Source organism: Cervus canadensis, chromosome 24 (genome assembly GCF_019320065.1).
Source record: "Cervus canadensis isolate Bull #8, Minnesota chromosome 24, ASM1932006v1, whole genome shotgun sequence".
NCBI lineage: Eukaryota > Metazoa > Chordata > Mammalia > Artiodactyla > Cervidae > Cervus > Cervus canadensis.
The window spans coordinates 36112964-36137466 of record NC_057409.1 but is presented as its reverse complement, the minus strand read 5'-3'; the positions used below and the strand labels follow the sequence as shown (position 1 = coordinate 36137466).

Sequence of the window (24503 nt, the reverse complement as noted above, 5' to 3'; positions counted from 1 at the left end):
GAAAAATATCAATAACCTCAGATATGCAGATGACACAACCCTTATGGCAGAAAGGGAAGAAGAACTGAAGAGCCTCTTGATGAAAGTGAAAGAGGAGAGTGAAAAAGTTGGCTTAAAGCTCAACATTCAGAAAACTAAGATCATGGCACCTGATCTCATCACTTCATGGCAAATAGACAGGGAAGCAATGGAAACACTGAAAGGCTTTATTTTTCTGGGCTCCAAAATCACTGCGGATGGTGATTGTAGCCATGAAATTAAAAGACACTTGCCTCTTGGAAGAAAAGCTATGACCAACCTAGACAGCATATTAGAAAGCAGAGACATTGCTTTACCAACAAAGGTCCGTCTAGTCAAAGCTACGATTTTTCCAGTAGTCATATATGGATGTGAGAGTTGGACTATAAAGAAAGCTGAGTGCCGAAGAATTGATGCTTTTGAACTGTGGTATTGGAGAAGACTCTTGAGAGTCCCTTGGACTGCAAGGAGATCCAACCAGTCCATCCTAAGGGAATCAATCCTGAATATTCATTGGAAGGACTGATGCTGAAGCAGAAACCCCAATACTTTGGCCACCTGATGCCAAGAACCAACTCACTGGAAAAGAGCCTAATGCTGGGAAAGATTGAAGGCAGGAGGAAAAGGGGACGACAGAGGATGAGATGGTTGGATGGCATCACTGACATGACGGACATGAGTTTGAGTAGGCTCCAGGAGCTGGTGATGGACAAGGAAGGCTGGCGTGCTGCAATCCATGGGTTTGCAAAGAGTTGGACATGACTGAGCGACTGAACTGAACTGATGATGTATTAATATAGCCATCACTCTTATCTATTTCCCAAACAGAAACTCTGTACCCATGAAGTAATCATCCTCACCCTCCTAGCCCTTGGTAACTTTTATGCTACTCTCACTATGAATATGCCTATTTTATATATCTCACATTAACCATCACAGCATGTAAGTGGAGCCATACTGGGTCTGCCCTTTTGTTTCTGGCGTGTTTCACTTGGCATCATGTTTTCAAGGCTCATGCATGTTGTAGTATGGATCAGAAGTTAATTCTTTTTTAGGGATAAATCATATTCTGTTGCATGTAGACACCCTATTTTGTCCATCCATTTATCTGCTGATGGACTCTTGGATTGTTTCCACTTTTTGGCTACTGTGAACAATGCTGCTAGGGAACACTGGTGTACATATATCTGTTTGAAACCTCATTTTCACTTCTTTGGGGTATATACCAAGGAGTGGAATTGCTGGAGCATATGTTTGATCCTGTGTTTAATTTTTTGATGAACTGCCAAACTGCTTTCTATAGTAGTTGTACCATTTTATATTGCCACCAGCAATGTCCAGGGAGAATCCTTTCTATTTTTAATTGAGCTCCTGGGATATTTATCTTGTCTTTGCCACTAATATTATAGATCTTGGCTACTCTACCCGTCAGTGAAGTGGTTCCTCGTTCCGTGAAATAATGTGTGCTATGGTATAAATGGATACTGTGAGAATGAATTATAATTCACATAGCCAAGTGAGTTTAGGTCCAACAAATGGTTTGTCTATGTATCCTTGAAGCATTATACAGAAAACTAGTTAAGGTGATAGAATTTTATATTCTGTTTGCTAACTTGTTTCTAAAAACGAGAAAATTCACATCACCTTATAGGCCTGGATGAGCATGTAGATTACCCCGGGGGCACCATGGCACCAGTGGACCAGCAGATCACGGCTGTCGTCCACACAAGGAGGGTAGTTGCCTGAAGGGAATTTCAGTCGGCAGACATAGTCCACACTGGGCTTGACCAAATTATGTAGCTTCGCATGGCTCACTTGAAGGCTGGGCTAAAAACAAGAATGGGAATTATTAGTTTTGCTGAAACAAACAGTCCTTCTTAACACTCAAAGTGAAACTGTTAGTCACTCAGTCCTGTCAGACACTTGCTCAGGGATGGGTTTAAAAAGAGAGGAAAAGATGACCAAAATGAATTGGAAGTCATTAAATGGTTTCGGATTCCAGCCAATTTTTTCACCTACTGACACAAACCAAAATTAGGCTATCGGTTTACATCTGGAACCTTATATACATATTATTTTCAATATTTATTTTTATCTAGATACATATAAAAATTTCCAAAGCCAGTGCTTAAGAATGTGAGCTAAGAGAAGCTTTCTAAGGTCTTAGTACCTTAAGCACACTTTAAGGACCACAAAGAGATGCATTAGACAAATCAAGTACAACTTTCATCCAAAGCAGTAGAGGTGGTAGTTTAGTCGCTAGATTGTGTTTGACTCTTTGAGACCCCGTGGACTGTAGCCCATCAGGCCCCTCTGTCCATGCGATTTCCCAGGCAAGAATACTGGAGTGGGTTGTCATTTCCTCCTCCAGGGGATCTTCCCGACCCAGGTATCAAACCTGAGTCTCCTGCATTATGGGCGAATTCTTCACTGACTGAGCCACCAGTGAAGCCCATTTAGAGTTCTGGTGGGTGATATTTCCAACAGAAGAAGATGCTAACAAGTTGGGAGACCTAGGATCTAAATCCCCAATTGGTGTGACTCTAGATTAAGTCTTTCTGCAAAAGATGGAACTGATACTTATGAAGGCTTATTTGGATACAATAATGAACAGAATTACAGGATTTGGTGCCATATGGCGTATGAGCCTCTACTTTTGATATAATTTATAGTTTTGGTCCTGGTCCTAATTCAGTGTACTGCGTACGTCTTTTAAACAATGAATTCAGTGCTGTCTTTGCCAGGCAGGGGCTGGGCATTTGGGGTGGGAGGGAGGCAGTGTTGTGAAGTCAGGCAGGAGGCAGTGCTGGCAGGGAACGAGACGATTCCGACCATAAGGCTTTCGTGGACACTGAACATGCATGAAGTTCTGTAGGCACACTCAGATTCCACTTGATGCACAGAATATTGTTCACACGCAGTTTAAAATGCGAGAGCTGAATGACTGGATTCTCCTCAAACTTGCAGAAGTTCTCAAAATGGCCTAAAAACTACATTTTATGTTGATACTTATGCACCTATCAGAATGGACTTTGAGGATTAAAAATTAAATCATTTCAAATAGATAATAATGTGCAAATGGAAAATGCAATACTTGGGTTTCCAGATTTCTTATTATAACCAAACACACAGAAGCAGAGGGTAAGACACCTCCTGATGATCTGCTTCAAAGAAAGGTCATGAGGCCATCCAGTCACTGACACGTATGACTAACTCACCTTGGCATGTCAAGGTTGTTCTTCTTTCCTGAAAACTTTCAAGAATCTGTATTTACTTCTGGAAATAGAGAGTCAGTGAGGGAAGTGTGCCGGAAAAATAAAGGAATTTAAGCTTAAAGTGTCACAACCCCTAATTATAAAACTCTGACTTGAGAAGTGCAGACTAAACGTCACCGTTGGTCTCTAACTGCCAGTAACACTCCAAGTATGGTTATGCATTCAAAAGCAATAATAAGGTTTTATTTTTCAGCTCTGCCTTTCTTGTTTAGTTAGACGGAAATGACACGTGTGAGGTTGATTTGGCATTATTACAGCTGCTCAACCAGCTATGGACATTTATATCCAAGCTCTCTTGTTGAACGTATTAATGAAACATTTTCTGTTATGCTACACTGTAGTTTGGGAAATTGAGGTGGGGCACCTTTACCATCATTAAAAATCAGTATTCTTTTGCCATGAATTCTTATTCTTAAGCACAAGTGCCGATTTCTCCTTCAGCAGAGTTAGACAAGCCCCTGGAAATGATGCTCTCATGAGGAGCCCTCTTCTGATCTCCCCTTCCAGGTTATGCTTGCTATAATACTCGATTTGCCCTCGGTCTATCTGGCTTTGGCTGATGTCCCCAAGAGTATTAGCACCAAAGAACTGTTGAACATGGCATATGCTGTGCTTAGCTGCTCAGTCATGTCCAACTCTTTGCAACCCCTTGGACGAGAGCCTGCCAGGCCCCTCTGTCCATGGGATTCTCCAGGCAGGAATACTGTAATGGGCTGCCATGCCCTCCTCCAGGGAATCTTCCCAAACCAGGGATCCAACCCAGGTCTCCCACATTGTAGGCAGATTCTTCACCATCTAAGCCACCGGGGAAGCCCAAGAATACTGGAGTGGGTAGCCTATCCCTTCTCCAGGGCATCTTCCCAGCCCAGGAATCAAACTGGGGTCTCCCACATTGCAGGCAGATTCTTTACCAGTTGAGCTACCAGGGAAACCCCGGAACATGGCATATTCAGCTATTTTTCAGGTAAATTACACAAAATCCATTGAAAAGGCTCCTTAGTTTTGTGCTCTAACTGCGCTTTAGGCAGCAGATCCTTCCTTGTTTTCTAGTGATTTTGTTCTTACTCCTGGAATTTCTTTCAGTGGGCTGTGCCTTATAATGAGGAGCAGTACTAATTCAAGGCATCTGCTCAAACAGCAGAGCAGAGCAGAGGGCACTTCATAGAGAAGAACAGGTCAAAACACTTAGCCTGCACAAGTGGCATGAGGTGGGCACCTACAAATCAAACGGCATCTCAAAGCGCAGGGCCTTTACGTTAACACACTTCAGATACACTTTGGCAAGCACTGTTGGTGTTTAGTCATTGCACTGTGTCTGACTCTTCGCAACCCCAGGGACTGTAGCCCGCCAGGCTCCTTTGTCCATGGGATCTCCCAGGCAAGCTACAGTGGGTTGTGATTTCCTTCTCCAGGGAATCCTGACCCAGGGATCAGACCTGTATCTCCTGCACTGGCAGGCAGGTTCTTTACCACTGAGGCACCTGGGAAGCCCTTGGCAGGCACTACTCTTGTTTATCTAGGCCAGGTAATTACCAGGAGAGTGAGGCAGCCGTTGACTATGAAAAACTGAGCCAGAGCACTTGTTTTCTCACCCTAGACAGTATAGTAGGAACCACATTCTAGTTCCATCATCACCACCTCTTACCTGCATCAGGTAGTAATAAATTCCTGCCAGGCCATGAGCAGCCCCCACATAATATTCTTGGTACCATTCATACATCAGTGGAGTCTTTCCTGTGAACCTTCTCTTCCTAGCTAGGTCTTCTCCAGAAGTTAAGACTGTTTCACAAATCTACAGAGAGAAACGCAACCAGAATAAGGAAAGCATTAGAATGGAGACAAGGGATTTTTGCTAACAGGTACTGGGGAACACGGCAAGTTAGACATCATCTTGTGGCCATGAATGGGCACAGTTTGACTCTGTGCTCAGAGAAGCACATGGGATTATTCTGTCTCAAAGAGGGAGAGTCTGGAAGATTTTGAACTCTTTTTTACTATAGCTCATAAGAAAGCAAAACTCCCTCAGGTACAGAAGGAACACTTGCACCTCAGAGGTCAGCTCTGGCCCTTATCTTCCTCTGAATGGCCCCTGAAGTCTCAGATGGAGCAGCTGGACTCCTGACTGACTCATCCCCTTCAGTTTCCCACAGCACCCCACGTGAGGCTGGTGGTGCTGGGGTCATGCCTGACCTTCAGAGGTCAAGGTACATCTTCCTGGCCAGCTACCTGGGATGTGCTGACGAGGAAAACAAAACCAACAGTTTAGGCAGACAGGAAGTGGGATCCTAAAAAGACGCCAGAAAGCATAAAAACGTGGTACCTGCTGAATATGGCTCTGAGGAATCTTTTCCTCTCCAAAGTTCTTATTCACAAACAGAAGAGCACTAATGTAGCCCATTCTTCCATAGAGCATTTCACTTGGAGCACGGGAATCAATCTTGTTTAAGTGAATCAGCCTGGGAATAAAAATACATGCCTAAGATAATGTGAAAGGGATTGGGTCGAGATAGTTACTTAAAGATGGTACAATTAAAACATACACACATAAATATATAGAGTTATACATATACACATATGTGGGATTATTTATATTAAATATATCAAATAATATTTAAGTATATTTACATATAACTTATATTAGTATACTCTAAATATTAAGTAGGCTGGGCCAGACCATAAATGAGTAGTCAGGGGTCAGTGATTAACCATCAACTATGTTTCTTTTCTTCAGTTCACAAGGGAACAGACAAACAAGAAATTCAAAGAATGCAGGGACACAGGATTATGGCTGGGACCACCTACAGTTTCCCGAGCCCCTCATGGCAGCACACCCGGAGGCCAGCAGTTGGCGTCCAAGAAGCCAAGAACTACTGGCTATTGTAACATTCAGTCTGAGGAAGTGTTTCCATAACATGAAATGCCTGCGGCAGCCCAGTTATCGCCTTTCCTGGTTTACCTCTGGAGCGTGTCATCTGGCCTGGCTGAAGTGTTTGCTCAGCAGCCTGACCTACCACTGTCAGTTACACATACAGACAGCACAAAGGGATCAGTCAGGCCCCCTGCTTCCTCGGTCTCCCGGCATCTAGTCTTTCCTTTGAAACAGCCCTGGTTAGCAATTTCTTGTGTATTCCGAGAATTATTTTATGCACAGGTAAGAATACATAAACTTATTTATAAACATGTTTCCCCAAATGTTTTGTGACTCAGCTACTTAACAATTCATCTGGACAATCATTCCTGACCAGCACACACTGAATAATCTCTGTCTTTATCACAGGTGCATAGTATTCCACCGAATGATTATAATTTATTAGTTCCCTATTGATAGACTCAGTTCAGCTGCCCCCCACCCCCCACCCCAGAAAAGTTATTTTTGGTTCTGGTCCCAGGTGAGATGGAGTAAGAATAAGCCATCCTGCCTCTCACAGCACATGTAGGACCAGAACCTACAGAGAACGTGTGAAGCTATTTGAAAACCCTGAAAGGTAAACAGTAGCCAGCAGAATGGGGATGACCAGAATTTGAAGTACTACTGCCAAACCAGTGGTGAGTTTACCACATTTTCCCCTCTGGTATTTCCCTGGCCTGAACTCAGGGCTGCCTGAAGCCTGGAAGTGGGCATCAGTGGGCTGGAAGAGTCCTGGAAGAAGCCCTTCAGTTCTGTCTCAGAAAAGAAGAGGAAAGGGAACTCTTAAGAGAGTGGTGAAACACTTCATTTTTCTGTTCACTCCCCAGGCCACCAGGAATCGCATGCTGGCAGAAGTGAAGGCACCGGGAGCCCACAGGGGCCAGAACTCTGAGAGGGACCTGCCCACGCATACTGGAGAGGCTGTAGCCCCAGGAGTGTTGAGGGGGCGGGAGGCCCTTCGCCTCACTTCTCTTTCCAGCCTCCCCATCACTTGACCCCCCAGATGCAGGCCCAATCGTGGGACGTGTGTGGCTGAGTAGGGTGACCGAAGCCTCACTTCTTTCCGGAGAATCAAAACAGGAAGCCCCAGAGAACCAGGAAGTACGTGGAGTTCACAGAGGGATACGGGCTCAGAGAAGCAACTATACTTGTAGTCTGAACTCTGAGAATGAACTTTTTTTTTCTTTTTCTCTTTTGGTGGGGGGCAGGAAATATGATAGCCAGGAAAAATGTCATTGGTATTTTACATTTTTCATCACATGAAATTTTGAAAGCACATTTCAATGATCCCTAAATTATCCTACAAATTCAATGTGAGACCATTTTAATTATTAAAATGATTTAGGCTTTGATGAAGCTTGACAAAATGATTTTAGTATACTAAAAAAGCATGAGGGAGAGAGTCAGGGACTTCTGGAAAAGAGGAATAATGAGAGGACATTAGTCTTACCAAAAAAAAAAAAAATGATCTTGTCATCAGGTAGCTTATGATACTAAACATGCTATTTAATCTCTATACTTTAAATTTCTCAACTATAAGATGAATGATGCCTTCCAATTTAAACATTTATTTTTAAAGTAGTGAAGTATAAATTATGCCTGCATATGTATATTATCTAACTTTAGTCTACTTACTAAAAATGTTTAATAAGCATTTGAAGTAACAAAAAAATCATACCCCTGGAGTGACTGGTTATATCTGAAGTATTCTATAAAGAAAGCTGAGTGCCAAAAAATTTGATGCATTTGAACTGTGGTGTGGGAGAAGTCTTGAGAGTCCCTTGGACTGCAAGGAGATCAAACCAGAAATCAGTCCTGAATATTCATTGGAAGGACTGATGCTGAAGCTCCAATATTTTGGCCACCTGATGCAAAGAGCTGACTCATTGGAAAAGACCCTGATGCTGGGAAAGACTGAAGGCAGGAGGAGAAGGGGATGACAGAGGATGAGATGGTTGGATGGCATCACTGACTCGATGGACATGAGTTTGAGTGAGCTCTGGGAGTTGGTGATGGACAGGGAAGCCTGGAGTGCTGCAGTCCATGGGCTCACAAAGAGTCAGACATGAGTGAGTGAGTGAACTGAAGTATTTTAGTAAGGAATCAACATTCAGAGATACCTGGCACTTCAAATAACTTTATAAAAATTTACACTAGAGGATTTGATAACATGAGGAGTAAAGAATGTTAGGAAATATTGGTGGAGTGAGTGGTGAAGATGGGTGGGATGTTTGGGAAATGGTACAGGCTCTAGCCACCGTCTGATGAGTAAGATCCAAGAAGAATCAGGGAGGATGTGGCTTTATCTGAGCCACAAGAACAGGGCAGAGGACTGACTGTGTGCGTGGGTCTTCTTCCTAATAAATGCAGAGTCTGCTTAACTGCTTGTGCCTTCATTTACTCTGGTAAAATGAAGGTTACAGCTGAGCGGGTGCACAGCCCCCTACCTCTAATTTCTGGAGGCTCCCAACATCAACAAACAACAAAAACAAACAGGAAAACAAGAACCTAACAACTGCTACCACCATCAGTAGATAGAGAGGCCTAGCTCTGAAGGGAAGGTACTTGCGAAAAAGAAAACAACCCTCCTCTCCCGAACCCTCCCCAAGCACTTCCACAAGCCTGTGGTGGGAGGGGAACTCTCAGGATTAAAAATGAAGAAGACACACTTTAATAAGCAGAATGAACTGATTTTTTGTTGTTGTTTACAGCAGCTTTACTCATAATTACCAAAACTCGGAATCAACCAAGTTGTCCGTCAGTAGGTGATGTGGATAAGCGAATTGTGGCACATCCAGAGGAATGCGATGATTTTGGTGAGTAAAAAGGGCTGAAACAGTAACTGAGAAAAAGTTAGGAAAGCATCCTTAAGGGAACCTACTCCCCGACAGGAAAGAGAGATTTCAAAGAGCTTGGCCAGTTGCAGTTACTGACAAAGTTAAATGTTTCCATATTTATACCTGAACAAATGGAGTCATCTCAATCAAATTGGTTAAACATGCAAATGCTGGCTTATGCATTTCTTTTCTATTACAAACACAGGCATTAAACTCTCAGTGGAACAGTGGTTATTAGTAGTATGGACACAGTGGTCAGAGGTAGATTTCAATTTTCTCGTAATACCTTGCTTGATTTTTTTCCCCTCCAATGCCAAGAGGGTTATCTGTTATCTGGTCTATAACTACAGGGTGGTTTTTTCCTACTTTAATACCCTCCCTCATCCCCACAAATCTCTAATAATTTTAAAAAATTTAAAAACATTTATTAAGAAAAATTCTATTTTTTTTCCTCACACCAGAACTGGAAGCACAGTGATGTTGAGAACTTAAAATCTGTTAACTAGATACAAACTCAACTGTTGTAGTAAACAGAATAAACATGCCAGAGTTTTCATAAGAATTTATTACAAAGTATTAATATAAATGCATCAAACTGTATAGAATTTAGAGATAGAAAAGCACTTTTCATTTTTGTAAAGGGTATTATTGAAAGAACTATTCAAAGAATGAAATGATTAGCAGTTTTTTAAATAAACACTGCTCTATGGAAGTTACTAAAAACAATTACTACATGTTGCATTAACTCCAACGACTTCTCATCTAAATAAAATGTGTTTGAACCAGTGAATTAGAAAATACCATTCTTTTATTTGCCGTTGTCATGACCTGCATCACCACTGGTGTGTGCTGCGTCTCTCAGTCGTGTCTGACTCTTTGTGACCCCATGGACTGTAGCCCACCAAGCTCCTCTGTCCATGGGGATTCTCCAGGCAAGAATACTGGAGTGGCTTGCCATGCCCTTCTCCAGGGGACCTTCGAAACCCAGGGATCCAACCCAGGTCTCCCACTTTGCCAGCAGATTCTTTACTGTTTGAGCCACGAGGAAAGCCCAGTGGCTTCCACAAGGAACCAGTAGGTGGTGATATATAATCAGCATACCAATTATTTTGCAACCAAACATTTGGTTGTTCAAGGTAGATGGTAAGTACTTATTTTCAAATACTTGAAAATAAAGTATTGGTCAGTGCATCTCATTATAATGAGTACTTAAGAAGGAAGTACCTTATTTTTTTATGGATTTGAATTCAATTCATTAAAACTCATTAGTTGCATGCATCTAAGTTCATAGAGCACTACTTACAATTGCCAAGACATGGAAGCCACCTCAGAGTCTGGGCATAGATGAATGGATAAAGAAGATGTAGGACATATATATTATGGAATATTACTCAGCCATGAAAAGAATGAAATAATGCCATCTGCAGCAACATGGACGGACCTAGAGACTACCACACTAAATGAAGTAAGCTGGGCAGAGAAAGACAAATATCATATGATAGCCCTTATATGTGCAATCTAAAAAAATGACATAAATGAATTTATTTACAAAACAGGAAGAGTCTCACAAACACAGTTAACAAACATATGGTTACCAAAGGGGAAAGGGTCAGGGGAGGAATTAATTAGGAGTATGGGGTTAAAATATAAACATTACTATAGATAAAATAGGCAATCAATAAGGATATGCTATGAGCACAGGGAACTCATATATATATATATATTAATATATAATTGTTTAATCACTAAATCATGTCTGACTCTTTTGTAACCCCAGACTGTAGCCCACCAGGTTCCTCTGTCCATGGGATTTCCCAGGTAAGAATACTGGAGTGAGTTGCCATTTCCTTCTCAAGGGGATCTTTCTGATCCAGAGACTAAACCTGTGTCTCCTGCTTAGCAGGATTCTTTACCACTGAGCCACCTGGGAAGCCCATATGTGTATAAAATCAAGTATACTTCAATAAGCGTTTTCCTAGTGGCCCAGACGATAAGAATCTGCCTGCAAATGCTGGAGACCCAGGACTGATGAGTCAGGAAGATCCTCTGGAGAAGGGAGTGGCTACCCACTCCAACATCCTCGCCTGGAGAATTCCATGGACAGAGGAGACTGGTGGGCCTGCAGTCCATGGGGTCGCAGAGTCGGACATGACTGAGCAACTAACACATGCTATACTTCAATAGAAATTAAAAACAAAGTCAGAAAGAGAAAGACTAAAACAATTACTAAAACTAGGTCTTTTAACGTCATGCTTTTAGATGCTATATTATTAAGACAAAATGAAGAAATGACAGCATTTATCAATCATGATGGTTATTTTATGTGTTTTCAGAAACTCGCAAACCCAGAAGCACATCATTGCAGCTCCACTTATTTGTTTTGCTATGTGGATATTAATAGCAACCGATCTTTAGAAGAGACAAGTCATTGACATGTCACTGAAGCAAGAATAAAGACATAAAAACAGGATAATTCTGTTCCACTCCTAGCAGTATTTCCCCAGGGTGTTACCAGAAAGAGTTTTTGCCTTTTATCCTCAAAAGGTTTGTAACTTTTAAAAAAGAAGTCCTTTTCTTATTCATCGCTACAAAAGAGAAAGGGTATACATTTTCTGACCAGAAAGCCAAAGTTCTTCGTCACTCTAAGCACTAGCCTGAAAGCATGTTGTGTGTGAGGGTAAGTCACTTAACTGGGCACAAAACAGGCAATGCTCTTTATTCATGTAGTAGCACCAACTATCTCTGTGAAGGAGGAAGGGAGAAAACAGTATAAATCAAGCTGTGGGAAGAACTAGCACTACTTGCTATCTTTCTCTCCACTTGTCTCAGCCAACTGCCGGACAATTTTGAACAAGAACACATACATGTACACACATTCCTTTTGGGGAGTCACAGACCCCGCCAAGAAAAGTATAAATGTTCTCTCCACACTGAATATAATTTAGGAGTTTTCTATATACCTCTGGAAGCCCTAAGTTTCTCAAGATTCCAAAGCTAAGAAGCCCTACCTTTATTAAATAACTGATGTCATCAAGTAATTTTGGATTTCCTGAAGTTAAATTGAAAAGACTTTGAAATTTTTCACTTAAAAGGGAGGAGATGTGAAAGTAATTTATAAATAATTCTGTTTCTTTTTGGTCTGCCATGAACTTCAGGAATCTAAAAAACCAAACCTGAGGCCAAAAAGAGGTATTTTTCTATCATACACCTGCATTCTATATTTTTAACCTTAAGTCTATAAATAAAGTATTGCTGAAATGCTGTAAAACAAAAAATGATATAAATAACACTTTTAATACCAAGGTATCAAGAAAAAACAAATTTTATTCTAAGTGTTTTATAATAAGCCAATATTAATAAATGGTATTGTTCCCTAAAGAGTGTTTCTTAGAACAACAGACCCTAAAAAGTCCTGAGGTTGCCTAAGAGACAAGTGTGGCAAATTCTGCTCCCTAGAGTCAGCTGAGTTTCCCCTGGGTTTAAAAGTTACTGAAGACTCTGAGAAGCCAGTAAAAGCATGCTGTAACTTTAATTAGTATTTCCGCACTGCATCTGAATACACAAATCTTGTTTTCATTTAATACCTAATAACATTCGTCATTTATGAAACTATTACTATTTGGCTGTACATATTTTGAGAGAGGCTGACATTATATGGAGAATATCAGTTCAGTTGCTCAGTCGTATCCGACTCCTTGCAACCCCATGGACTGCAGCACACAAGGCCCCCGTGTCCATCACCAACTCCCAGCGTCTACTCAAACTCATGTCCATTGAGTCGGTGATGCCATCCAACCATCTCATCCTCTGCCGTACCCTTCTCCTCCCGCCTTCAATCTTTCCCAGCATCAGGGTCTTCTCAAATGAGTCAGTTCTTTGCATCAGGTGGCCAAAGTATTGAAGTTTCAGCTTCAGCATTACTCCTTCCAATGAGTATTTAGGACTGATTTCCTTTAGGATGGACTGGTTGGATCTCCTTGCAGTCCAAGGGACTCTCAAGAGTCTTCTCCAACACCACAGTTCAAAAGCATCAATTCTTTGGCGTTCAGCTTTCTTTACAGTCCAAATCTCACATTCAACACGACTACTGGAAAAACCATAGCTTTGACTAGACAGACCTTCGTTGGCAAAGCAATGTCTCTGCTTTTTAATGTGCTATCTAGGTTGGTCATAACTTTTCTTCCAAGGAGCAAGCGTCTTTTAATTTCATGGCTGCAGTCACTGTCTACAGTGATTTTGGATCCCCCCCAAAATAAAGTCTGTCACTGTTTCCATTGTTTCCCCATCTATTTGCCATGAAGTAATGGGACCAGATGCCATGATGGTAGTTTTCTGAATGTCGAGTTTTAAGCCAACTTTTTCACTCTCCTCTTTCACTTTCATCAAAAGGCTCTTTAGTTCTTCTTCGCTTTCTGCCATAAGGGTGGTGTCATCTGCATATCTGAGGTTATTGATATTTCTCCTGGCAACCTAAGTCCAGCTTGTGCTTCATCCAGCCCAGTGTTTCTCATGATGTACTCTGCATGTAAGTTAAATAAGCAGGGTGTCAAATATACAGCCTTGACGTATTCTTTCCCAATCTGGAACCAATCTATTGTTCCATGTCCAGTTCTAACTGTTGCTTCCTGACTTCCATACAGATTTCTCAGGAGGCAGGTCGGGTGGTCTGGTATTCCCATCTTTCAGAATTTTCCAGTTTGTTGTGATCCACACAGTCAAAGGCTTTGGCATAGTCAATAAAGCAGAAGTAGATGTTTTTCTGCAACTCTCTCGCTTTTTCAATGATCCAACGGACAATGGCAAATTAGATCTCTGGTTCCTCTGCCTTTTCTAAATCCAGCTTGAACATCTGAAAGTTCACGGTTCATGCATTGCTGAAGCCGGGGTTGGAGAATTTTGAGCATTACTTTGCTAGTGTGTGAGATGAGTACAATTGTCCAGTAGTTTAAGTGTTCTTTGGCATTGCCTTTCTTTGGGATTGTAATGAAAACTTACCTTTTCCAGTCCTGTGGCCACTGCTGAGTTTTCAAGGCTACTACAATTAATTTTTATGAAACTTAAGAGTGATTCATTGAATGAGACTTTCTTGCGAACCTCTAAAGCAGAGGGATCCTCAGCAAATAAAACCAGAAATACTAATGCTATTCTAACAGTAATTTATAGGAATGAAGAGTGAGAATCAAAAACCCTGGTCAGTTCAGAGATGATCACTTACTAAAATCATGGATCCACTTGAAAAACAGGCTAAACCTTTACCAGAGAAGATATTAAAATGGTGCACTGGGATGACCCTGAGGGATGGGATGGGGAGGGACGTGGCAGGGAGCTTCAGGATGGGGGACACATGTACTCCCATGGCTGATTCATGTCAGTGTTTGGCAAAAACCACTACAATACTGTAAAGTAATTAACCTCCAATTAAAAAAAAATGGCAAATAAGTATATGAAATGATGCCCCTCAACATATGTCATCACAGAAATGCAAATTAAGACAATGAGATACCAGTACACATCTATTAACATGGCCAAAATTTGGAACACTGACAACACCAAATGCAGACAAAGATGGGAGCAATAAGAACTCTTATTCATTGCTGGTGGGAATGCAAAATGGTACAGCCACTCTGGAAGACAGTTTAAGTTTTTTCCAAAATGAAACATAGTCTTATCACACAATTCAGCAATTATGATCCTCGGTATTTTACTGAAAAGAGCTGGAAACATATGTCCACACAAAAACCTGAATATGAATGTTTTTCACAGCTTTGTTTATAGTTGGTAAAACTTGAAAGAAACCAAAGTGTTCTTCAATAGGTGAATGAATACATAAGCTATGGTACCTTTAGACAGTGGAATATTATTCGGTGCTACAAATAAGAGCTATGGAGCCATGAACAGACATGGAGAAATCTAAATGCATACTACCCATGAAAGGAGCCAATCTGAAAACGCTATATACTATACGATTCCAACTCTATGACATTCTGGAAAAGGCAAAACGATGGAGATGGTAAAAAGAACAATAGGAAGAAGGGAGGAGAGATTAATAAGCACAGCACAGAGGATTTCAAGAGCAGTGAAACTACTCTGTATGATACTGTAACGATGTATACCTGTCATTATACGCTTATCCAATCCCATAAAATGTACAAAGCCAAGAGTGAACTACAGACTTTGGGTGATATGACGTGTCAACACAGGTTCATCAACTGTGGCTAGCGTACTCTGTGGGGGATGTTGATAATGGTGGGGGTGGGGGAGCGGTGGTGCTATGCATGTACAGACCAGGGGATGTAGGGGAAGTTTCTGTACCTTCCTCTCAGTTTTGTTGGGAACTGAAAACTGCTCTGAAAAGTCAGGTCTGTTAAACAACAAAACAAAAACCTCTGCTGGAATTGCAACTCTCTGTGTGTAAGAATATTTAGGGGGAGCCTTGGGATTCCCTGGTAGCTCAGCTGGTAAAGAATCCGCCTGCAATGCAGGAGACCCTGGTTCGATTCCTGGGTCAGGAAGACTCCTGGAGAAGGGGTAGGCTACCCACTCCAGTATTCCTGGGCTTCCCTGGTGGCTCAGCAGGTAAAGAATCCGCCTGCAATGTGGGACACCTGGGTTCGATCCCTGGGTTGGGAAGATCCCCTGGAGAAGGGCGAGGCTACCCACTCCAGTATTCTGGCCTGGAGAATTCCATGGACTACAGTCCCTGGGGTCTCCAAGAGTCAGACATGACTGAGTGACTTTCACTTTAACAGTACGGCATGCAGAGTTGCAAGGCAGACAGATTTCTTAGTAGAATGCTGAAAGTGTTCAACAAACTTTACTAAAGCAAAAACTGTAGTTTGTTAGTATAAAAGTTTCATAATTCTTCATTATTCACAAGCTTCTCGGGGCTGCCCTGATTTATATTAAAATGAAACTGGATTTGCAAGTAATTAGTTCTGTAAGAGCCATTTTGGCTCTGTGATCCCTCGGGAGGCCTCTTCCGCCCACTACAGCACATGCACCACATTTCTTCGAATTATTGATCCTGGATAGCACCCTGGACTAGTAATCACATGACTAGGCTTTTGATCCCATTTACCTTAAGGAACTGAGGTTTGATCTGGAACATGTCAGTGTCATTACATCTTGCAATAAATAAGGATTACAATGGTTGTTCCTTAACTACAACTCAGGAATAATGTGAGACTTGATCAAATGACAGCAGTAAGATTTACTGCTGAGAGAAAAGTAAATTCAATAAAACGTTCTTCTGCTAACACACACGGAGTTAAGGCAAAACGTGTAGATAGTAATTCTCAAAAAGAAACATGAGTACCGGGTGATGCACTCTTCCGCCTGCTTCTCGTTGTTCATCTTGTGATGCACCACAGCAGCGGCCGCCAGGGGGCCCCCGTCCCCGCAGAGGAAGGTTATGGAGTGCTTGCTCAAAGAGTTCAGACTCTGCTTTACGTAGCCATGTGCCATCTGTAGGTAGGCAGGGTCCCCGAACACATCGTAGAGATGTAAGTAAAGCACAGCAATACCTGAAAAGCAAAAAGAAAATCATGTACAGATAAGGAAAGAGCAGTTGACTGTACTGTTCTGGGGTATTGTCTACTCAGCAGTGTTGATTTTTGATAAGCTAACAGCAAATATGTAAATTATCTGAAAATTCAGATGACCTTAGTTCTAGACTCAGCTTTATTACTAAGTAGCTCTAAGGAAAATACTCACTTTTTCTCAGTTTCCTCATCAACTCAAAATTAAAATAGGAACTCTAAGAACGCTAAACCCAAGTTTACTACGAATCCTTGTTATGCTCCAGCTATTGTGTTCTTTTTTTCTTTTGAGAGTCCTCCTATTTTATTTATTTTTGGATGTCATGGGCCTTCACTGCCGCATGGGCTGTTCTCTAGCTGCGGTGAGCGGGGGCTACTCTCTAGTTGCAGTGCACGGCCTTCTCATGGTGGTGGCTTCTTGTGCTACCGAGCAGGGACTTCAGGCCACGTGAGGTTCAGTGGTCGCGGCACGTGGGCTCAGCAGCTGTGGCCCCCTGGCTCTGGAGCACAGGCTCAAGAGTTGTGGTGCAGGGGCTTACTTGCCCCACGGCATGTGGGATCGTCCCAGATCAGGGTTGAAACCTGTGTCTCCTGCATTGGCAGGTGGATTCTTTAACACCGAGTCACCAGGGAAGCCGCTGATAGTATTGTTTTTGATGACAAAAATTATACGTCACCAATTTTTGGTATAATAAATCATCACCTATCTATTTTACAAATAACAATTTACTTAATAATAAACAAGAAATGTTTGTTCTTATGAGCTGAAAAAAATTCAAAGACTGGGGAATGAAAAACTCAATTTTTCTTTGTATAGAAGATCATGTTTTGCATGAGAAGGTAGGTAGAGTAATAATCAAATCCTCCATCCCAGTACCGTTCCAGGCAGGGATTATATGAAAAGTATTAAGCTATTTGAGATCTAAGAAAATAAATTCAGTTTCTCAATTTTTTTTTTAACCCTGTTGAAGACCCAGCCACTTTAGGAACTATACTAGAAAAGCTGCCAATAACTTTTGCTTTGGGCTTTGATTTGCTTCTTATCCTGCTCTTGAAGGTTGCTACATGTAATTGAGGCCTTGTGTGCATGTCCACATTCCAAATGCCTGTCACAGTAGATAGAGCCTTTTCTCGGAAGCCGACTGGTCTCAGGGCAGACTCAGAGTGGTGGGGTAGAGAGCCTGCCTGCCTGCAGCATTTCCAGAAACTCATTTCTTCCCTTAAAGTACATTTTCCATCTCATTTACCATTTTTAGAAGATACAGAGCCTCTGTTTAAATCTAAATTAATAGAGCCAATCTCTTCATGGATTTCGGGGCTGTAAAAATGCAGTTTGCAAAATTACTTTTCACTGTACTGAGGACAATTTTAAATTTAGATAGTTTTCTCATTTTGCATGGGTAACCTCCAAAGCTTTGTGCTACAGACAATTCAATTTCGCATGTATATTAAGGCCAAATTTTCATTTCCTGCCAAAGTTAATAACCTTGTCTGCTCTTTCAAAGTGGCCTGGTGTTAGTAATTCCATAAGCTGCTGATCAGACATACCAATACTTAAGGTTTATAGACATAAGTGTACAAAGCCATGCATGTGGGTTAGAAAAAAAAATTCTCCTTTTCACAAATGATCAACGTCAAGAGCTTCTTCTAGAATTAGGTTCTTAATAGGCTTCATCTCCATCCATACCAGGCGTCTGCAGACAATCTGTTTAAACTGTTACTCTTTGATTTTGCCCTCCTGTTCCCATCACTGCCTGAACTCCCCTAATTAAGTTATGTAGGCACCAAAGCCAGATAATGACATGACTGAGGTCCGAGAAAATAAAAAGTGATTAAATACAAGCCCGATGATTGTTTTCCTTTTCAGACCTTTGTCTCTCATTATCAACAATTCCTTTTGGACTAAACATTTAACAAACAAAACTCATTAAAGGTGTGTGCAATTTTAAAGTCTGATGCATTTCTCGTGAAAAAATGTAATTATTTACAAGTCTCATGATACTTCACTTAGATGGAAATTTTTTTTATTTCTTTTTGATCAGCAGAAAATTAGCTTTCCACAGCTTCAGGTTCTATTTCTGTGTTTTCATTCTGGGCCTCTGTGTCCACATATTTTGATTAAGCAATCTTCTGCAGGTTTATAGTTTACACTACCTACCTTCTTCCCTGCTATGAGACACTGAAGGAAGAGAAGGGTTTCGAGTGAGGAGTGCTACTGCCAATTAGAAAAATCTACCTGGGCAAACTTATTATAAATCAGTCTGTGTGTGTGTGGTAGTCGTCAGTCATGTCAGACTCTTTGAGACCCCATGGAATGTAGCTGTCCACGGGGAATCTCTAGGAAAGAATACTGGAGTGGGCTGCTATTTCCTTCTTCAGGGGATCTTCCCTGACCCAGGGATCGAACCCAGGTCTCCTGCATTGCAGGCAGATTCTTTACCATCTGAGTTACCGGGGAAGCATAAACCAGTCTAGGTCAGGAAAAGAAAGCAAGATGCATTATAATAGTCAAAGACATTTAATGTTCCATCAATATATTTTACCCCAGGGAGCCTAATAAAAGAAAAAATGAGGGAATTGTCTGTGACCAAACATCTTGAACTTGATTCTTATGATCTTCTAACCTTTGACAATAGTCATGTATACAACATCATCTTTGCATAATACTGAAGGCTGACTGATAACTGGCAAGGTGGGAAATAAAAGATACAACCTCAAGGGCTCTCAGGGTAAACTCATCCAGTCCTTACATTTCCTCACAACCCTGGCCTCAATCCAGGCTTTTAAACTCTCTTTTCAAATGGAATTTTTAAATCAAAATAAATGTGTCCTTCATGGAAAAAGTCAAACAGTACTGCAACGCTTAATATACATTTGCAGTCTCTTGCCCTACTTCTATTCCTGCCTCCCAGAAGCAACCACTTTCAATAATTTAGTTATTTTCTGTTGTATCTGCCTCATATTTCCAATAACAAGCTATGTGCTTTGTCTTGATTTTTCTTCATCAAATACTTCTGATTCACATTTCACTCCAGAAAAATAAGGGCTTAACTCTTGCAATAGAGACAGCTAAATGGAACCCCGAAATTTATCTCCCTTTTCTGTAAACAATACTGCCTTGGATTTTAGCTAGGCACATGGTTACCCAGAACAGTCTGGGTAAGAACATGTGCATGGGTAAGTTCTGACCAATGAGACAAAGTGGAAATAATAGGGGTAACTTCAGAAAATGTTCTTGAAGGGAGCAGACCTGCTGTTTCTTTTTTCCTGGTTGGAATGTAGAGGTGATGGTGTACCTAGAGCAGCCACTTTAGGCCATGAGGTGGTAGTTCTGTGATGAGGATGGTAAAACATCAAGATCAAAGAAGTTTAGAAGCCAGAGGACTGTGAAGGTGCCACATTATGACTATCTTACACAAGACAGAAATTCTGTTGTGTTAAAGCCACTGTTATTTTAGGTGTATTCCCCTTACGCGAGCAAGCCTAATCCTAAAGAACAAAGCTCTCTTCAAAGCTCAGGAGGTAGGCAGAACGTAGACCACATAGGGTCTTGTAAACCGGTTAAGGATTTGGGGCTTTATTTGAAAAGCACCATTTAAGAGCGTAACTAAGTTTGTGTTTTTAATATTTCACTGCAGAGGGAGGTGGGAAGGATGTTCAAGTGGGAGGGACATGGGTAAATCTATGGCTGATGCATGCTGATGTTTGCTAGAAACCAATGTAATACTATAAAGCAACTATCCTTCAGTTAAAAAAAAATACATTAAAAGATATTTTATAAAAAAAAAATTTCACTGCAATTGCACTGTAAGATTTGGAAAAGAATATACAGAACAGTGGATGCAGGAGCAGTTAGGAGGATGGCTGAGGAATACAAGTGAGAGGCACAGTAGTTGCAGTAGAGATGAAGTAAGACTGAATGGAAAAGACACCTGTCTGGAAGGTACAAGTCAACAGAACCTGCTGGGGAATGATTGAGAGGGAAATACCAGGAGGACTCCCAGGTGCCTAACTTCAACGGCTGGATGGGCGACGGTGCCACCTCTGAGATGGCCAACACCTCGAGGGGAGGGCCACTTAGGAGGGAAGACTACAGCTGTATCCATTCATAAACTCACTCCCAAATATGATTCCAATTCCTAATGGACATTTGATGTAATGAGAAAGAATGTTTTTAGTGGTTTCTAGGGTAACACCCATCAGAACTGGTCATGAGGCTCAATGCAGGATGATATATGGAGTTTAAACTTTTTAATGTTTTCATCAATCACAGAATATGTTACGAAATCAAGACTATTCTTGGGCTCAAATTTGAGCAGCAGATAAAATGTCCTTCTCTATTGTTTGGTAAGCAAATGGTAGAATAATCAAGATTTCCTTCCTTTTTCTACCCTTTCACCTTTTCTTCTAGACCAGAAAAGACTGAAATGAGATTTAAAATTTGTTTGCAGTTAATTGTAAAAATATGCTCCAGATTGTTTTAGACTTTAGAATTATGTTTTTAAGAAAAAGGAAAGACTGCCCCACCTTTTATGAATCTGGATGAAGTTTTCATTGATATAAAATTTAAGTTAAAATATTCTTCTATTATTTTAGCTGGCCCACTCCATGATGACCACCGTCATTAAACTATGAAAACTAATGCTTTTTGGTCTTAATTTGACTATCTGGTTAGGAAACATACTGACCTATTTTAAAGAGAAGATAACCCACATGAAGCTATACACTGAGATTATTAGTAAAGCAAAATCTAATCCATTATTTTCCCATTAATCTTCAAGTCATTAAAGGTGACTTTATAAGAAGTATTGGGGAAAATATTCTAATTCTGTCAAGCAATGAGTACTTTTCTTCAGGAAGAAGAGACCATTCCTGCTCTGGATGGTGTCTTTACTTCCCAAAGGGAACAGGAAAGCTGTTACTGGGCCGCCACCTCCAGTTTACATGTAAAGTCAGACACGTTTAAGTAATATCAGTAAAAATGAATCAATCAAGTGCCATTTAGAATGAAGCATGATAAGTCAGTAATTGCTTTAGAAACAGCATGTTAATTCTGTGGTTATTCATAGCCTCGGACGCTGACCTGGTAGAGGAGGAACAGACAGGTGGACACAGTACCCTCTATAGCACCCTCTTCTACCCCAGAGATAAAAAAACATCATCAGGAAGGAGGTATGGGCAGAGTGTGGACTGAAAGGGAAGCTTCATTTGTGGGAAGCCTGAAACAGAGCAAACGCAGAGAGTGCTCCCAGCACATGGAATCATCTAAGCAAATCCACGTGGACAAGAAGACCAGGGGATGACCTGGCTAGTAAGACTGGACTCCTTGGGGGTTCAAATTGTTAAAAACGAGACACAGAAATTTAGATTTAATGCTAATTTACTGTCAATTTATGTGAAGAAGGAGTATTCAAAAACACTATTTTTCAAAGATAAATTCAGCCATATGTGTTAGTCTAGGTCCTGCAAGATGGGACTGAACATGCAGGACTTCACTAGGGACACAAGTAACATGAAGGGTACCGCAGGGCCTCATGCCAGCAACTGCATGCTGCTCCCACGTGCGGCCCCTGGACCAGAGGGGGTCTCACCTAACTAGAAAGAAGTTGAGAGGTCTAACCCTCCTGGAAACCAAGAAGGAGAGGGGCAACCAGATATGAATGAGCACTAGAACTGTCTGATACAGGGCCTGGTGGGGAGGTGGCAGAAAGAGGAAGCCAGATCTTGGACAGGTCAGTTCTGAGATGTTCATCAGACATCTCAGTGGAGATATCAAGCAGGCAGCAGGATGCATGGGTCTGAGTTTAGGGAAGACAGGTTGGACAAATGTCCTCCAGAAAATAAAAAAAGAACCTACTTATCTCCTATGATCTCAGAGGCCAGTAGAAACCCAGATATCTATTACTTTGATCTAATAACTTGTGGAATCTGTCTGGTTGCTCAGAACTACAGTGTTCACTATGACAGACTGCAACCATTAAGTATCTACAGAAACCTAAGTTAGTTAAAATTAACAAATTTAAAATTCAGTTTCCCAGTCACACTGGCCACATTTCCAACACTTGGAAATGTAATTAACATATGGCTAGTGGCTGCTGAATGGACAGAAAAGAAACATATTCATCACTGCAGAAAGGTTCAAGGACATTACTGCATTAGGGACAGATGTCCTTCTTTATATAAAAAGTTCAGGATGTCTGGCACTGCTTACAGATCATCCCAGGAATCTCTCGGTTTTAAATTGTTGAAAACTAATTTACTTGAAAGACAAAAAACAAATAAAACTTTGCTGTAACGGATCCTGGCTTTCAGTATAAATGCTCTGAACCAGATTTTTTTCTATTCTGTTTCCTTCTGTAGCTACAACTCTGGCAAGGGAGGGTGAATTGTTTAGGGGCACTTCTAAATCTGCAATTTCCTTACTCAGCTACTTATCCCCAGCAGTACTATAAATATAGCCAGCTGTTGAGAAGTAATTAATAGGAAGCCTTTGAATTTCTGAGGGATCATTAGTCCTATTCATCTTGACCAATCAAGACCTTGATGCATCTCAAATGTCTATGGAGATGATAAAAATCTCCACAGATGTATGAAGCTCTCAAAGCACTTCTCCGTAATTCTGCATTTGAGATTATTCCTTAACATTATTCATTTATTTTACAACCAGCCTACGCTGACATAAAAACCTCTGCCTTGGTAGTTCAGCTCTGCAAGTTATTTCCTTATAGGTTAGGTGCTTTTGAAGACTCTTCTTCATGTATGCTCTGGTGGGGAAAATCACGTTCAGATTATGGATACTGCTGCAACCACTGGAGATGTTCGGTCAACGCCCAAGAACGGGTCTTAATAATTTTGAGTGATATGGAGACAAGAACTTCCTAAAGGAGGGGGAATGGGTTGCTTCACCCTAAGTTTCAAATGAACGGTTCTCTAGTTGAAATTTCAAAAGCTCACCAATTTTTTTTTTGTTCAGATTAATAGACATATGAGAAATGAAAGTTTTCTCTAAATAACCCCATCTAGTATGATCACCTGCTTTCTAAGCAGGCTGGTATTTTCTAATGCATTATTTTTAATAATTATCTTAACCGTGTGTGTTTTGAGTCTGTGTGTTTCCATTTCCTCAGCAAAACGACAGCATCTTTAGGGCGGGGTTCCCGGTCCCTGCAGTCATTCCCCACAGAGTCTGGATGCAAGCACTGGACGGACCAGTACATCCAGTCTGTCTTCAGACTGAAGCTGGGCGTAGCGCAGGCTTCCCAAATACTCCAGCACTTTTAATACAGGTAAGCTGAGGAGGAAACTAGTTGTGACTTTAAATCCTTAATTTAAAAATACTGACCCAAACGAAGAGGTGGAATTGTAAATAAAAAAAGGCAAATGAGCACGCTGAAGAGGTGTCTTCTTTTCTCCATTATCTATTTCCAGAACCAAACAGGAAGAGAGATTAAAATTGAAAAAAAAGAGGGATATTATACTTTCCTCCTTCCTTCCCTCAGTGCCCTGCAGAGTACTGTTTCCTAACTGTCAAATTAGGAAGCGCTCCTATTCGTTATTCAGACTACCATGGAAAGTGAAAGTGTTAAGTCACTCAGTTGTGTCCGACTCTTTGCGACCCCATGCACTGCAGCCCCCTGCTAGGCTCCTCTATCCACGGCATTCTCCAGGCAAGAATACTGGACTGGGTAGCCATTCCCTTCTCCAGGGGGTCTTCCTGACCCAGGGATTGAACCCGGGTCTCCCACATTGCAGGAAGATTCTTTACCGTTTGAACCATCAGGTAAGCCTTAGACTGCCATAATAGGTGATAAATCCTTTAACACAATAGTTATTAACAGTACAGGTTCGTGACTCACTGCTTGAGATCGAAGCCTATTTATGCTACTTCCTAGCTGTGTGATCTCACTCCACTTACTAAACCTATGTG

General features: G+C 41.2%; 1 protein-coding gene across 3 annotated transcripts in view; it reads right to left on the bottom strand.

Moving 5' to 3' along the window:
- Positions 1-24503, bottom strand: part of LANCL1 (LanC like 1) — a 47573-nt gene that overhangs the window by 9484 nt on the left and 13586 nt on the right. For all 3 annotated transcript variants that reach the window (XM_043445089.1, XM_043445090.1, XM_043445091.1), the window contains exons 4-7: positions 16354-16561; positions 5614-5749; positions 4939-5085; positions 1663-1845 (exon numbers count right to left, since the gene is read on the bottom strand). In XM_043445089.1, coding sequence (XP_043301024.1) covers positions 1663-1845; positions 4939-5085; positions 5614-5749; positions 16354-16561 — 674 coding nt within the window. The remainder of the gene's footprint in view (positions 1-1662; positions 1846-4938; positions 5086-5613; positions 5750-16353; positions 16562-24503) is intronic.